At 38.6% G+C, this 14,499-nt stretch overlaps 1 protein-coding gene across 1 annotated transcript in view; it reads left to right on the top strand.

The window, feature by feature from the left end:
- Window positions 1-14,499, top strand: part of KIF1A (kinesin family member 1A) — a 109,367-nt gene that overhangs the window by 61,197 nt on the left and 33,671 nt on the right. The window contains exons 22-27 of the mRNA XM_058187548.1: window positions 297-390; window positions 1,781-1,929; window positions 2,274-2,452; window positions 4,419-4,556; window positions 6,746-6,994; window positions 12,437-12,555. Coding sequence (XP_058043531.1) covers window positions 297-390; window positions 1,781-1,929; window positions 2,274-2,452; window positions 4,419-4,556; window positions 6,746-6,994; window positions 12,437-12,555 — 928 coding nt within the window. The remainder of the gene's footprint in view (window positions 1-296; window positions 391-1,780; window positions 1,930-2,273; window positions 2,453-4,418; window positions 4,557-6,745; window positions 6,995-12,436; window positions 12,556-14,499) is intronic.

Below are 14,499 nucleotides of genomic sequence, written 5' to 3'. Positions count from 1 at the left end.
CGAAAAAATAAATAAATAAAATAGTTGGAATCCATCAATTCCCAGCTGCTCATCTCCCTAGCTGATTGCAAAAAAACTTCAGTTCCTGCAGTCTACTTGGGAGGGGCAGGTGTTCAAAATACATGTGGGTGATCTCAGGATCTCTCCTTTCCTCAAAGAAATTTTGCTAGCCAGGCTGCACTCTCTGGGCGTTGATTTCTACTGTAATTTCATCCCTGCTTCTTCAGGGATGCCATATCTCACTGGAAGTGTCACAAAACAATTATCTCTTGGCTGTTTTCTTCTTGTCATTTTAGGATTACGAGAGTAAATTAGAGGCTTTACAAAAGCAAATGGACTCAAGATACTACACTGAAGCTAATGAGGAAGAGGAGGAGCCTGAGGATGAAGGTGAGCGTCTAGGAAATAAATAAACTGCTATAGGGTTGCTTTTCATAAAACAATATTGTATTCAATAGAAGAGAAAACATGTAGCTCAGGATTGAACTGTGGAGTCTTTGGTATTCTTTGAGCTGTTGTTTCCTTGCAGACTTTTAATTACCTGGCTAGATAACATCATCAGTGTTGGCCACAAAAAGCTAAGAAGGGAACAAAAAGACCAGAATATATTCCCTCCAACAACCAACAACCAGATAAGCAAGGAATAATACAGGAAGAAAAATCAAGCATTAAATAATAGTCTAATTAAGAACTACCAAGGAGAAAACCACACCCCCCACCTATAGTGGCAGAGAAACTACTATATGTGTATATGAGAACAAACCTCCACATTGACTAGTGCTGATGATGTTACCCTACTTGAGTGATTAATTGTCTGTAACCAAATAACCAAGTTCAGAGAGCACCAAGGAATCTACAATATTGTATTCAACTACAAATGGACAAGAAGAATGGGTGGAAACTAATCAAGGAGTTTAGCAATTTAGAACTAAGGAGAAATTTTCTGACAGTCAGAACAATTAATCAGTGGAACAACTTGCCTCCAGAAATTGTGAATGATCCAACACTGGAGGTTTTAAAGAAAATATTGGATAACCATTGTCTGAAGTGGTGTAGGGTTTCCTGCCTAATCAGGGGGTTGGACTAGAAGACCTCCAAGGTCCCTTCCAATTCTGTTGTTCTAAAAATGCCCCAGTAAATGGATAGGCAGTCGTAGACTCTTCAGAGGAGCAATAGAGAAGAAATGTCTAGCTTCTGCTTTATTAGTGAGTTATCTCTAGATTTCTTTGTTAACCTGAATCATGGATTGAAATGGGATAATTTTATTTATATAGCTTTGTAACTCAAGAATCATCATCTACATTCTGACAATTACATTCTTACAATCCTAGAAAATTTTGGGTTCAAATTACATAAATCATTTCTTTTCAGCTATCTTTTCTTTATCTATCTTTTCAGCTTTGATTATAGTTAGATATATTGGGGTTTTATTAAATCTTCTGCTTCTTGTGCCATATCAGTCATTGGACTTTGGTGATCATGTTGGCGATTTTATTGGATGGAAAATATATATTTAAAATGGAAGCTAACTATCATTGCCATATCCTGTTTTATTCATTTTGTGCAGGTGTCTTATGACAGATTTTCTTCTGATTCTGCATACTTTTACAAGAGAAGGGCTCCCCACATGTATCATCTTGTGAAATTGAACTATGAAGTATATATGCTTTTCATATTATCTCATGAGCAAGATCAGGCAACTTAGGCATACTTGATCAGGCAATACTTGAAAATAAGTAGGTGACCTTACAGAGGTATTTCATTTTGTTTATCTCATCAGTTCAGTGGACAGAGCGAGAGTTTGAGTTGGCACTCTGGGCCTTTAGGAAGTGGAAATGGTATCAGTTTACATCTCTTCGAGACCTGCTGTGGGGCAATGCCATTTTCTTGAAGGAGGCCAATGCGATCAGTGTGGAACTGAAGAAAAAGGTAAACAGTTCTTGTCTTAGAAAACAAATATGTCCTTCCTTCTTTCTTTCCTTCCTTCCTTCCTTCCTTCCTTCCTTCCTTCCTTCCTTCCTTCCTTCCTTCCTTCCTTCCTTCCTTCATCTTAAGTGGGTGTTACAAAATAGTTTGGAAAACAAATCTGGTTCAAGGGATGGATTCTTCTGACCCCATTACCTAGTAACATTAGGTGATAGGTCTTCAATAATGGGAAAGGCCCCCCAAAACCTTTTGCTAAATTCCCATCTTTTCTGTAAAATAAAGAATTTAAACATATGTGGGTGACTTTGTAATAATACTAACCAGCAACGTTTATAATTCACTTCCAGGTTCAGTTTCAGTTTGTACTCCTCACAGACACCTTATACTCACCTCTGCCTCCAGACCTTCTTCCTCCAGATGCTGCCAAAGACCGGGAGAAACGTCCTTTCCCAAGGACCATTGTGGCAGTAGAGGTGCAGGACCAGAAAAATGGAGCAACCCATTATTGGACTCTGGAGAAACTCAGGTAGGTGTAAACTTTTAAAGCCAAAGTGGCTACTAGCTGGCTAAAGGAGGTAATTTTTAATCATATAGGGAAAAAATGCCATGGTATTCTTATCTGGAAGCATAATGAATTAACTTATTTTAAAATACGACAGAGTTTTAAAGTGAAAGGAACATGTGTTAAATTGCCATGTTAAATCATGTGACTCCCTGTTAAAACAACCCTTTCAGTGGACTGTGATTTGGGTTAAGAGGGCTGAATGGGGTAAACAGAATTATATTATATAATATATAAGTTTGCAGAATTAACCAGTCGTTGGTGCAAAATGGCCATGTTAATTCATGATGCTATTTGATCTGTGGTGAATATCTTACATGTTCCTTTTTACTTACAGCAATAGCACTTAGACTTATATAGAGCCTCATGATGCTTTACAGCACTCTCTGGGCAGGTTACAATGTTAGCATATTGCCCCCAATATGGGTCCTTGTTTTACTGACCTCAGAAGGATGGAAGACTGAGTCAACTTTGAGACCCCTCAGGATTGAACTCCAGGCTGTGGGCAGAGTTAGCCTGCATTCTAACCACTGTGCCACAAGGGCTCCTTTTGCCAAAGACAGATTGAACAAGCTATTTCAATCCAGATCTTGACAGGTTCATCACATGGGTTGAAATCTGATTTCTATGCAAGCCAAAATAATGATGGTTTGGAAACAGTGATGGATGGCCATTAGTCCTCACTATTATATATATATGATGTAAGTATTTATTTATTTTTTATTTTTTTTATTTTTTTTTAATTTTATTTGCATTTATATCCCGCCCTTCTCCGAAGACTCAGGGCGGCTTACACTATGTCAGGCAATAGTCTTCATCCATTTGTATACTATATACAAAGTCAACTTATTGCCCCCCCAACAATTTGGGTCCTCATTTTACCTACCTTATAAAGGATGGAAGGCTGAGTCAACCTTGGGCTTGGTGGGACTTGAACCTGCTATGACTGCAATGGCTACAGTCTTCAAATCTGCAAATATACTCTCTTATTATAAATTCAGAGATCCTCAGAACTTTGGAGCTTTTTTATTTTTGCATACAGTATATAAGAACAGTAATATATACATCAAATCTGACAGCAATCTAACATCTTAGTCCAAACTAATAAAAATGGCCATTCTTGTAAATTCAGTCTTCTGTCAATGCAAGGGAAGCTTTTTTAACATAAGCACCAGAACAGCCAAGTATATCTATTAATTCTGAGCATGCTGATGCATGGGTATAGGTCCAATTCTTTCTCCAATTTTTTTCCACTCCTTGAAAATATTTTTATTTACCTGACTCAAGAATATGCTCATTTAATACGTGTCAGTAAGCAGAACAGGTTTCTATACCAAATTCTTACTACCGTATTTTTCTGAGTATAAGGCGCCCTTTTTCCCCCAAAAAAGAGGGTGAAAATCTGGGTGCGTCTTATACTCTGAATGTAGCCCTGCCCAGCTTCTCAAACGGAGGTTTCAGAGGCTGAAAAAAAGCATCAGAAATGGAGCTTCAGAAAAAAAGCCCCAAATGGAGCTTCACAGAGCTTAGAAAAAAAGCTTGAAACAGAGCTTCAGAAAAAAAGCTCCCAAACAGAGTTTCAGAGGCTTTTTTTCTGAAGTTCTGTTTCGGAGGCTTTCAGAGGCAGAAAAAAGTTTTTTCTGAAACAGTTTCAGAGGCAGGAAAAAAAAAAGCAAGGCACAGAGCTCACAACCAAGGAACCTGTTACTAAAATTTACCTCTGGGAACAGCTGATTGGGGGTATTCCAGGAGACCGATCCACCTGCCAATCAGCTTTTTTCTTATTTTCCTCCCCAAAAACTAAGGTGTGTCTTATACTCCAAAAAATATGGTTTATCAAGTAAGATAGTGGCATGCACATGTAAACTGGTTGGGCAATAGTTTCTCAACTACTGTTTTGATAGAAAATCATTTTTTTCTGACATTGCAGGCAGAGGTTGGACTTGATGCGGGAGATGTATGATCGGGCAGCTGAAGTACCCTCTAGTGTTATAGAAGACTGTGATAACGTGGTGACAGGCGGAGACCCCTTTTACGATCGCTTTCCTTGGTTCAGGCTGGTTGGCAGGTGAGAGTTTTGGTCTTCTTTGTCAAAAAATATAAAGCAAAATCAATGAGTTCCAAAGGAGAAAAAACCCAATCCATAGCTAGCCAAAATAAATGATATGTAACACAAGCTCTTCTTCCACTATGGAATAAATGATTGTATTACATTTTAGATCAAGATGTTTATTTATTTATTTTATTTATTATTTTAATTTCTATACCACCCTTCTCCCAAAGGACTCAGGGCAGTTTACAGCCAAAGTAAAACAACGGATACAAAAATTAAAAACAAATTTAAAAGACAAAAATTCAAATTTTGCTAGAAGTATAAAATCCAATAAAAATCCCATTTAAAACCATTAGGCCAGTCCTGCGCGATGGAACAGAAACGTTTTCAGCTCATGTCGAAAGTCCGGAGATCAGGGAGTGGCGGATCCCTGGTGGTAGCTCGTTCCAGAGGGTTGGAGCCCCCACAGAGAAGGCCCTCCCCCTGGGGGTCGCCAGCCGACATTGTCTGACCAACGGCACCCTGAGGAGACCCTCCCTATGGGAGCGCACTGGTCGATGGGAGGTCACCGGTAGCAGCAGGCGGTCCCGTAAATAACCCGGTCCTATGCCATGGAGCGCTTTAAAGGTGGTAACCAACACCTTGAATTGCACCTAGAAGACCACCGGAAGCCAGTGCAGCCTACGCAGGAGAGCTGTTACATGGGAGCCACGAGTTGCTCCCTCTATCACCCGTGCGGCCGCATTCTGAACCAGTTGGAGCCTCCGGGTGCTCTTCAAGGGGAGCCCCATGTAGAGAGTGTTGCAGTAGTCCAGGCGGGAAGTGACGAGGGCGTGAGTGATTGTGCATAGGGAATCCCGGTCTAAGAAGGGACGCAACTGGCGTATCAGGCGTACCTGATAGAAAGCTCCTCTGGCGACAGCCGTCATATGCTCTTCTAACGACAGCCGTGCATCCAGAAGGACACCCAGATTGCGGACCCTCTCTGTGGGGGCCAATGACTCGCCCCCCACAGTCAGCGATGGAATCAGCTGATTATACCGGGATGCCGGCATCCACAGCCATTCGGTCTTGGATGGGTTGAGTCGGAGCCTGTTCTTCCCCAACCAGACCCGCACGGCCTCCAAACACCGGGACATCACTTCAACAGCTTTGTTGGGGTGGTTTGGGTTAAGATTACATCTCACACTTGTTAGGAAATCAGGTCAACATCACCATTCCGTGTTGGAGTAGATTGTCCATTCATTTGATGCAGAGCCTTTTAAATATGATCTGCGCATATACTTGCACCATATACATTTTTCATAAAACCATGCCTAATGTCCAAATGCATGGTGTCCAGAGTACTGAGATCTGAAACTTTCTGCAGCAAGTTGATTATGGTCTGTACTCTCTGTGATCCAGCATAATGCCCACCTCACTTGCCAATTCTGTTTAGTTTAGCTCATGCAAGCTACGTTGTAGCCCACCATTATAACTTCCTGCTTGTTGATTATGATTTCTGAATTATGAAAACTGTCACAATTAGATGTGATGGGAATATGACAACCATTTCATTACCTTATTACCATGATGATGCTTCTAGATGACAATAGTAGCAACCAAAACCAAGCAAAAACATTGTAGCGTGAAGGGTAGCTCAGAAACTCTTTTACAGAATTTTGTACCTTTGTGTGTAGGTGTGTGTGTTTGATGTATGGAGTGTGATATCTGCCTATATACTGCCTAGTATATATTGTGTGTTCTCATGTGCTTCACATGCAACTATTAGAGAAAAAATGTCATACCATCAGTTGAGAGTTGGTTGGAGTCCAGGTAGAAAGGGTTTAGCTATAGAATTTTTACAAATCAACAATGTATTAAAGAAATAATCCAGTCATTTGGGAGGATTCATAACAGACATCTTCCCCTTACCAGAATCTCAATTTGATGAAATGGACACCAGGAATTTTTCATCCCAGGCATCAATTTTCAGCTGATGGCATTTGTGGCTCTTTTGTTAGATGTGTTTGAACTGGGAAGTTTCTTTTTTAATCTCCTTCCTTATTAATTCTGCTGCTTGATTTTAAAGGGACAAAGCAATCCTAGTCTTTCTCTCTCTCTCTCTCTCTCTCTTTTTCTGTGTGCGTGTGTGTGTGTACACGTGTGCGTATGTTAGAATAGCTGGTGTTAACCTGTCTTCTATCTTGTTGTACTAACCTTAGTTCAGATATCTCTGGCTGCAACAGCTCTCCTATTTTCAACACATGCATGAGCGAGCGCATGGCTGATCTCACCCCCTCCCCCACCTTCTCGAACCCTGACTCCGACATCACCGAGCCTGCTGACGAGCAGCACGTGGGGAAGGAGGAGGAGGAGGAGGACCTGGAGGAAGACATCTTTCCGGAGTACCCGCTGTATGATGGCCAGGATCCATTTTACGACCGCTCCCCCCTGTTCAGTTTAGTAGGAAGGTTGGTGAGGTCTTAGGAGAGCATGCTGGGAAGGAACTAGCTCTTTCGCATAAGAGACCTGCTTTCCCATGTCAAGCCCACAGGCTGGGGGCCCCCCCAAAAGACATTTCAGAGGAAAAACCCCTCCCCCACCCCTCCCCAAGGGGATGAGTAGTAGAAAGGAAGCCCAACTACAGAGTGAAATAATACAAGATAAAAGGCAAAGCATCTGTAAATGGATGTGATAAACCCTGATGGCAACACCAACACTTTGGCATTGTACATTTCTAAAGGGAGTCTGTGTGTGTGCATTATATTGCCATATCCTACAGAACCCACAGTTGTAGTCTCACAGTCTCAGAATTGAGCATAATTTCCTAAGAACTAGCACTGAAAGAAGATTCTTTGTTTTTTCTTAATTAAGCTGGTTGATAGTATTTTAAAATTTATATTAATTTACACATGGTAGGATAGCCACAGAAAATTAGGATCATAGATTTAATATAGTTATCCATTGAATTGGGATAGATATTAACAGGTAACTCTGAAATAAAGGGCTACTGAGCAGAACATGATTAACAACTATCTGGGATTTAAAAACTTAGAATGCTAAAGGAGAATTCCTGTCACATTGCAGTTAGCAGAAACACTTATTTTTAGAAAGCAAACTGGGTCAGTTACTATTTTCATATACCGTACATACTGAAAAACTTTGTCCTTTTTGCTTTAGGACAATAAAATTGACTCTGGTTACTATAAATCCTCCAATATTCTCCAATTCTGTATAATTATAACAAGCCTCAATGATGACAAAATGGTGGCACATGATTGTAACATCATAACCCAAATGTCACAATTATGTAATAATGGCTAATGCAGGTTTGCAAGTTACATCATTTGTGTGATGATGTCATAATACATGTATCATTTATTTCTCTATACCCCAACAGTGGACCTATGGCATCTTCTTTGCTTGGAAAAACAGAAAAAATGGTATTATTTTAATAACTAATGCATAATCTGAATCACCAAGGAAGTATAATCCTAGAAATCAATCCTCAACAGGATTCACTTATTGGGCCATGCTATAATGTGCTTTATTAAGCTTTCCATTGCAGTTTATTCAAGAACCATGAAAAACAAACAAAGTGATGTAATACAATATATGAATCCAGTCTTACTGTCTGCCAAAATATTGGCTGAGGTTTTTGCAATATCTTTATCAATTTCCACAGCCCAAACAAATTATTTTTGTCTCATTAGACAACAGCTAAACACTGCCCTTCACAGGGCTACTGGCATAAGTGTGTAGAAGGATGACTTAGGTGATAATTGAACTCATTGGGAATCTGGGAATAGTACAGATAGTCCTCGACTTATTTTTTAGTGGCTGAAGTCACAACAACACTGAAAAAAGTGACTTATGACCATTGCAGGATCCCCATAGTCATGTGATCAAAATTTGAGCGCTTGGCAAATGGTTTTATTTATGATGGTTGCAGTATCCCAAGGTCATGTTTTGCAACCTTCTGACAAGCAAAGTCAATGGAGAAGCCAGATGTACTTTACAACTCTGTTAGTAACTTAACAACTGCAGTGATTTGCTTAACGACTGTGGCAAGAAAGTTCATAAAATGGGGGCAAATGTCTCGCTTAGCAACAAAAATTTTGAGCTCAATTATGGTCATAAGTCGAGGACTACTGTATAAGGGTTTTTTCCTTTGGTATTCAGAGCAAGTGATTAAATCTGAAAAAGTATAGAGCTGCTGTGTAATTGTAAGCTTATAAGCAGAGAAAATGTCAGTCATCAAAAATCCTTTTTCTGTGTAACTATTGTCATTATAGGCTAGTGGGGCCAAACACATGCATCATGACATCATCAAACAAATGATGTGACTTTTCCTCTTATATAAGACATCATGAAGATAGTCATTAGATAATTATGTCATCTTCATGATGATGTCATGATGCATCTATATCATCGTGGCTTGTTATAGCTGCAGCAATCTTTGGGAGTTTTGACGTCTTGCATCCGGCCATCCTAGTTTAGGCAGGAAATCCTGACTTCTAGTTTTCTCTCTGTTAAGTAGCATTTAGGAAAATGGGAGCAAGCGAGGGAGCAAAGAGGCTTACAAAAGGCAGAGAGGGATAAGGGGGAAGAGTCCTGCAGTCTCAGACCGAAAGAGCTGGCTTCTTCCCTTTTTTTTTCTCCTCTTGGGGGATTTGAGATTTTAAATCAACAAACAGGCCAAATGACCAAATAGTTCAATGAGGGAATACCCTCTTCCCCCAATCCTGTGAACTGTTCTTGGGGGTCTTTTGAGTCAGTCAAAATTGACTCCTCCCACGCAGCAGCTGTGCCGTTCACATTTCTCGTGAAGTGTGCTTTGATTGGATTTTTTGTCTTTGATTTTTATTTATTTTTCCTTATTTATTTATTTTTAGCTGCTGGCTCTATCTCCAAAGCTTAAGCAAAATTGGGGGGGATGGTTATTTCACTTTTGTCTTCTTTTGAAAGGCTTTTCTTTGGTCTGAGCATGCCATCTTTGCACCTCACCAATCTTGTGGTTAGCGACTCTGTTCCTTTAATGACACACAATCTCTTTTCTGCCTTCCTTTATTCAACCCTCTTCCACCACCTTCTTCTTTGTCTTCTTTCCTTTTTTCCTCTTCTTGCTGATTCCTCTCCTCAACCTCTCCATCTCCTTATTTTCTTTCCTTCCTTTTGAACAAGTGTATGGAAGAGGCAATTTCAGCCTGTGAAATGCTTAATTATCATTCATTATTTCTGGCCTGCTTCACAATGGTACTGCAATGGATGATCTATCCAGTGTCAAATCATCCAATATCAGAATAGATCCAATATAAAAATGGAGATAAATCCCTGGATCCGTTGATAATTCTTTATGATCTATAGTGATATTTTCTTCTTATGAAGCAGACACCGTGCTATTTGTCATAATCCTTCCAACCATCAGCTTTTGTTGGTTAATTTTTTTAATTTTAATATAAAATTAAACATTTGAATGGAAACTTTTCAGAATAGTAAGGAGTCACCTGAAGATTGGAGAAATAGGAGAGGAAAATCATGATTTCAGGTCTCATTGACATGTATTGAATTTGTAAAATCAGATTTTTACAGATCTAGAGAAAAACATCACCTCATGTGTAAGCATAGGTGCATTGTCACAGCAATCAAAACATGTTGAGCAAAATAATTTATATGTTAAACTTAGCTTGATATGTATTAGCCATATATGAATAACTTAGCCACTCAGTTCAGAATTGTGCCAGGAGAACAGGATAGCTAAAAAGCATAGTTTTACCATCAGGTAGAACAAAATTTCTATGAGATATTTTATATTGGCCTATAATGATTCTAGAATGCCTGTTGTATACCATAGATAAGATGTAATGTTTGTGAAGAAATGTTTCATCTCGTACAGAAGAATGTATTACCCATTTTAATACTGTTCTAGCTACCAGGTTTTAATTAGTTGCTTCCTATTCATTTCTAGGAAGGAAATAGTTAAAATAACAAAAAGTAATATTACAGGAACTCAGGTTGGTATAATCGATGTAAATGATCCCAGTTCTACAATCCTGTCCTGGATAGGACACAGTCACCATATCTTACATCTATATAATGCTTGTTGATTATATTATAGAACCCTAATTTCCCACTTTTATTCATTTATCCACTATGTGCATTTATACTTCCTGATCTCCATAATTATAACCAGTAGTGAGAATGTGATAAAATAGAACATGGAGATTTCAATACGTTAAGGAAAAAAATCTGGGACAGAAAGCATAAAATAAACAATCCATCAGTATGACAAATGCTCGCTTTTGTTTCTGTGTGAGATGGTATGACACCAACTGAAAATAGCTGAACAGCTCAATATGGATCTAATGCATAGTTTTTCTATTTCAAAATAATTCTAATGAATTTTAAGCAGAGGTTTTAGGCCATTTTCATACATGAAATATCCTATAACTTTAGTGCAAAACCCTATTCTGATTGCAATGTGTATTTGATTCCTTTTTCACGTCCCATCCTTAGCAATATTTATAGATGGCACAGAAATACATACACATCTAAATTTTCATATTTTTCTGAAGTCTAGCTTTTATGGCTTACTGTCATGTAATCTGTTGCCAAGTGGCTTGTCCTAACTTGCTACACTATGCAATTTGATACAGAAGCGGCTATGATAGAATTCTATTGATGTCTATATGCTCCATAAGGGATAATGCTTCAAATCTATAATGGGTTGCTGAAGTATAATGGTAATATAAATAAATGGAATCCATCAATATCTGTTTCCACATGCAAGTCATCCACATGCAGTCATCAAGGAAATATATTCCAAAAAATAAATAATATGTAAACTCACCAGCATACTCTAATTACAACAAGAATATGGAGTCTGGGATAAATAGTGTTACTGTTACAGGTGACACCGAAATCAGATTTAGACAGAATCAGCTGTTGTTGATCTCATGCTTAAGAAGACAGTGAAGTTCTTACCTAGTTCCACGTGGGAATGTCATCTAAGCTTTCCATGAATGTCAGCTAAGCTTTCCATGATAGATACCTTTTAGTACAGGGGTCGTCTCCAACCATGGCAACTTTTAAGACTTGTGGACTTCAACTCCCAGAGTTCACAAGTCTTAAAGTTGCCATGGTTGGAGACCCCTAATTTAGTAATTTTACTCCTGACTATATTGCAAGGAATCCCTCCATTCTCTACCCATCAATGAGTTGCACAAATCTAGCTAGAACATATAATTGTCTTTATAGAAATGCTTCTTCACATTAGTTGACTAATTAATTCTGTCAGTTTGAAATGATAAGAAATCATTGGAAACAGGCTTGAAATTGAATGTATTATGTCCCTCTCAAAATTCTGAAAAAAGTGTTCCTCTTTAGAAGGGACTTCCTCTTCTTCCCAATCTCCTTACTTTCCTCCCCCACCCCCCAATTGTTTCTGCTTTTTGTTCCTTCAATCTAATCCCATCTGCCTTCTCTCTTTTCTGTCCCTTGAACCCATTGTTATTCAGCAGCAGGACCTTGGACGAATTACAGCACCAGGGTACTAGTTGCCTAGTCTCTCCGGCCACAGGTCCTTGTTCTAGTTTTCCTTCTTGCATCAGCACCATCCCTTTCCCTTCCCTTCGGTCATAAGAGATGACAGAACCAGAGGTACGCTATGCTAGCGCTCACTAACTCACTACATTTTCGCTTCATGCTCAGTACAGGAGCTCTGTTTTAAGCACGCTGAACCCCCCTCTCTGTCCGGCTGGCCATGGCTGCTTTTCTTTAGTTTTGCTTTGCAGCACCATATTGTGATGTGAGCGGTGAACTGTGGTCCCAGCTACCATCGGCTATGGAGTATGTTTGGAGAAGTTCATACGTGGGACGCAGTGACCGCTGTCCTATGTTACTTTTCCTTCCAGAGCATTTGTGTATCTCAGCAACTTGCTATACCCTGTACCTTTGGTCCATCGTGTTGCCATTGTCAGCGAGAAGGGGGAAGTTAAAGGATTCCTGCGGGTAGCAGTTCAGGCCATTTCAGGTAAGAGGTGGATAAACATAATGAAGGAGGTTCTGGTCCTTCTTATGGTGAGCAACTTTTAAAAAAATAATATCTGTGGGGAAAGATCCTCTTATATTTTTGATTTATATCCCATCTCTTACTCCAACTGTTAAAATGAACAACTAGGGTGCAGTAAAGGGGAGAATGCTTTAACATTACTGCTAGGAATCCCGGAGAGCAAAAGTTAAAGTATTTCAACTGATTTATAAGAACGTATTTCAGTTAAGAAGCTATTGTAATGTATGAACATGCTAACCTTAGGCAATATTGAAGCAAAGAAGATAGGATTACCAGATATCTGAACAGGCAAAGGAAGACAGGACATTTGGAAAGAAGGGCAAATGGTAGGAAAAGGAAGACACATTGTTTGACTTTCTTGGCATCCTGACAAAAAATTCAGTGAAAAACTGCAAAAAAAAAAAAAAGGTACTTAGGCCTATATGTATTTGAAATTACTTTTTCCAACATCAGAAAGACTGGTTTTTCAATTGCAGAAACTATGCTAGAACCAATTGCCGGGCAAAAGCCTTCAGTGTGTAACTGATTAAGTTCTTGTCAATTTCAGCCAGCAGCACAAGGAGATGAGAGAGAGAGGTTACTAATCAATTAATTAAGATCATAGAATGGAGCATGTTAACTTGTAATTACTACTTATGGAAGTGCTGCACTGCTGGGAGAAAACTTGATCTAGAAGAGTTTGTTAATATTTAAAAGGCCAAACAATGTACGAAGCTCTTGATGACGATTTATGGCAAGTTTGATGTCTTTTTTAAATGGCATCCACGGTGGACATTACAACTGGATGCAGTATGCAGACCGGTGAAGTTCTCTGGAGCAAGAAGAAACTGTGAGATAACCCCTTGTGCTCCATTCATTGTAAATTGAGTAGATTGAGTAGATTCAATCTTATGAGTAGATTGTAGGACAGAAGTTTTTATGATTGACTTCTAGTTAAACAGCTGGGAATAGAACTTCCATCTGTAACTGTGTTACAGTTAAAACAAAGACTTTTTTATAGGCAAAAAGTTCAACCAAACATCTCTTAATTACCTTTGGAAATATTTTTACTTGTTTTGAAATATTAAGAACATTTGAAATGACAAGAATTATTGAATTCAATGGATGAGTTTCCTTCTCCTTTGCAGAAGAAATTTAACATATAAGTTTAAGGATTTAGAAAACTAATACTGTTTTAGAATAAAAAACAAAACAAAGTTCAAAGTGATTATTTTGGAAAGTTAAAAGCAAATTTAGGGTCCAGATGATTTTGAAATTAGAATTTGTAATTAAATATAATGATCCTTCCTTTGGGAAACTCTGACTGTTTTAGTTTGCTGGAATGGTAACATGATAAGAAGGAACTTTAAATGTTGGGCATTAGTGGAAACCAGAGGAAACTAAAGATTACTTACCGAAGAACACGCAGACACATTAATTCAAAATGGAACAAAATATTTAAACAACAATAAAATACTTTTATGGAGAGTAATTTGGATAATTCTTTTTTTCTGGATTTATAAAAGATCTGTTAAAGCTTTTAAGTGTTAAAAGATAAGATAAAGAGAAGATCAAAAGAAAACAAGCTCAAGGACATTATTTTAAGAAATTAAAACCTGACATTGTTTTAAGCGAGGAAAAGGGATACAGAGTCAGCTTATTTAATCAAGGGTAAAATAGTTATTGTCAGGCACAAACAACCTGCATGTACAGAGTTCAAGCTAACTATTTATTATGTTCTGCCTATAAAACAGGAATATTCCCAGTCTGGCATCTCTCCCTTGGGAACAATTAGAGAAGGGACCAAGGAATTCAGGAAGGACTGATTTTGGATCTTTTACGGTTGCACAGTGACTCTAGAATTAGTTTTGCACTCATCCCTTTCTCCTGCCAGACTGGATGTTTTTATTTCTGATAGCCTTTAAT

This window comes from Ahaetulla prasina, chromosome 6 (assembly GCF_028640845.1).
Source record: "Ahaetulla prasina isolate Xishuangbanna chromosome 6, ASM2864084v1, whole genome shotgun sequence".
In the NCBI taxonomy this organism is placed as follows: Eukaryota; Metazoa; Chordata; class Lepidosauria; order Squamata; family Colubridae; genus Ahaetulla; species Ahaetulla prasina.
This window is presented reverse-complemented; position numbering and strand designations above follow the sequence as displayed.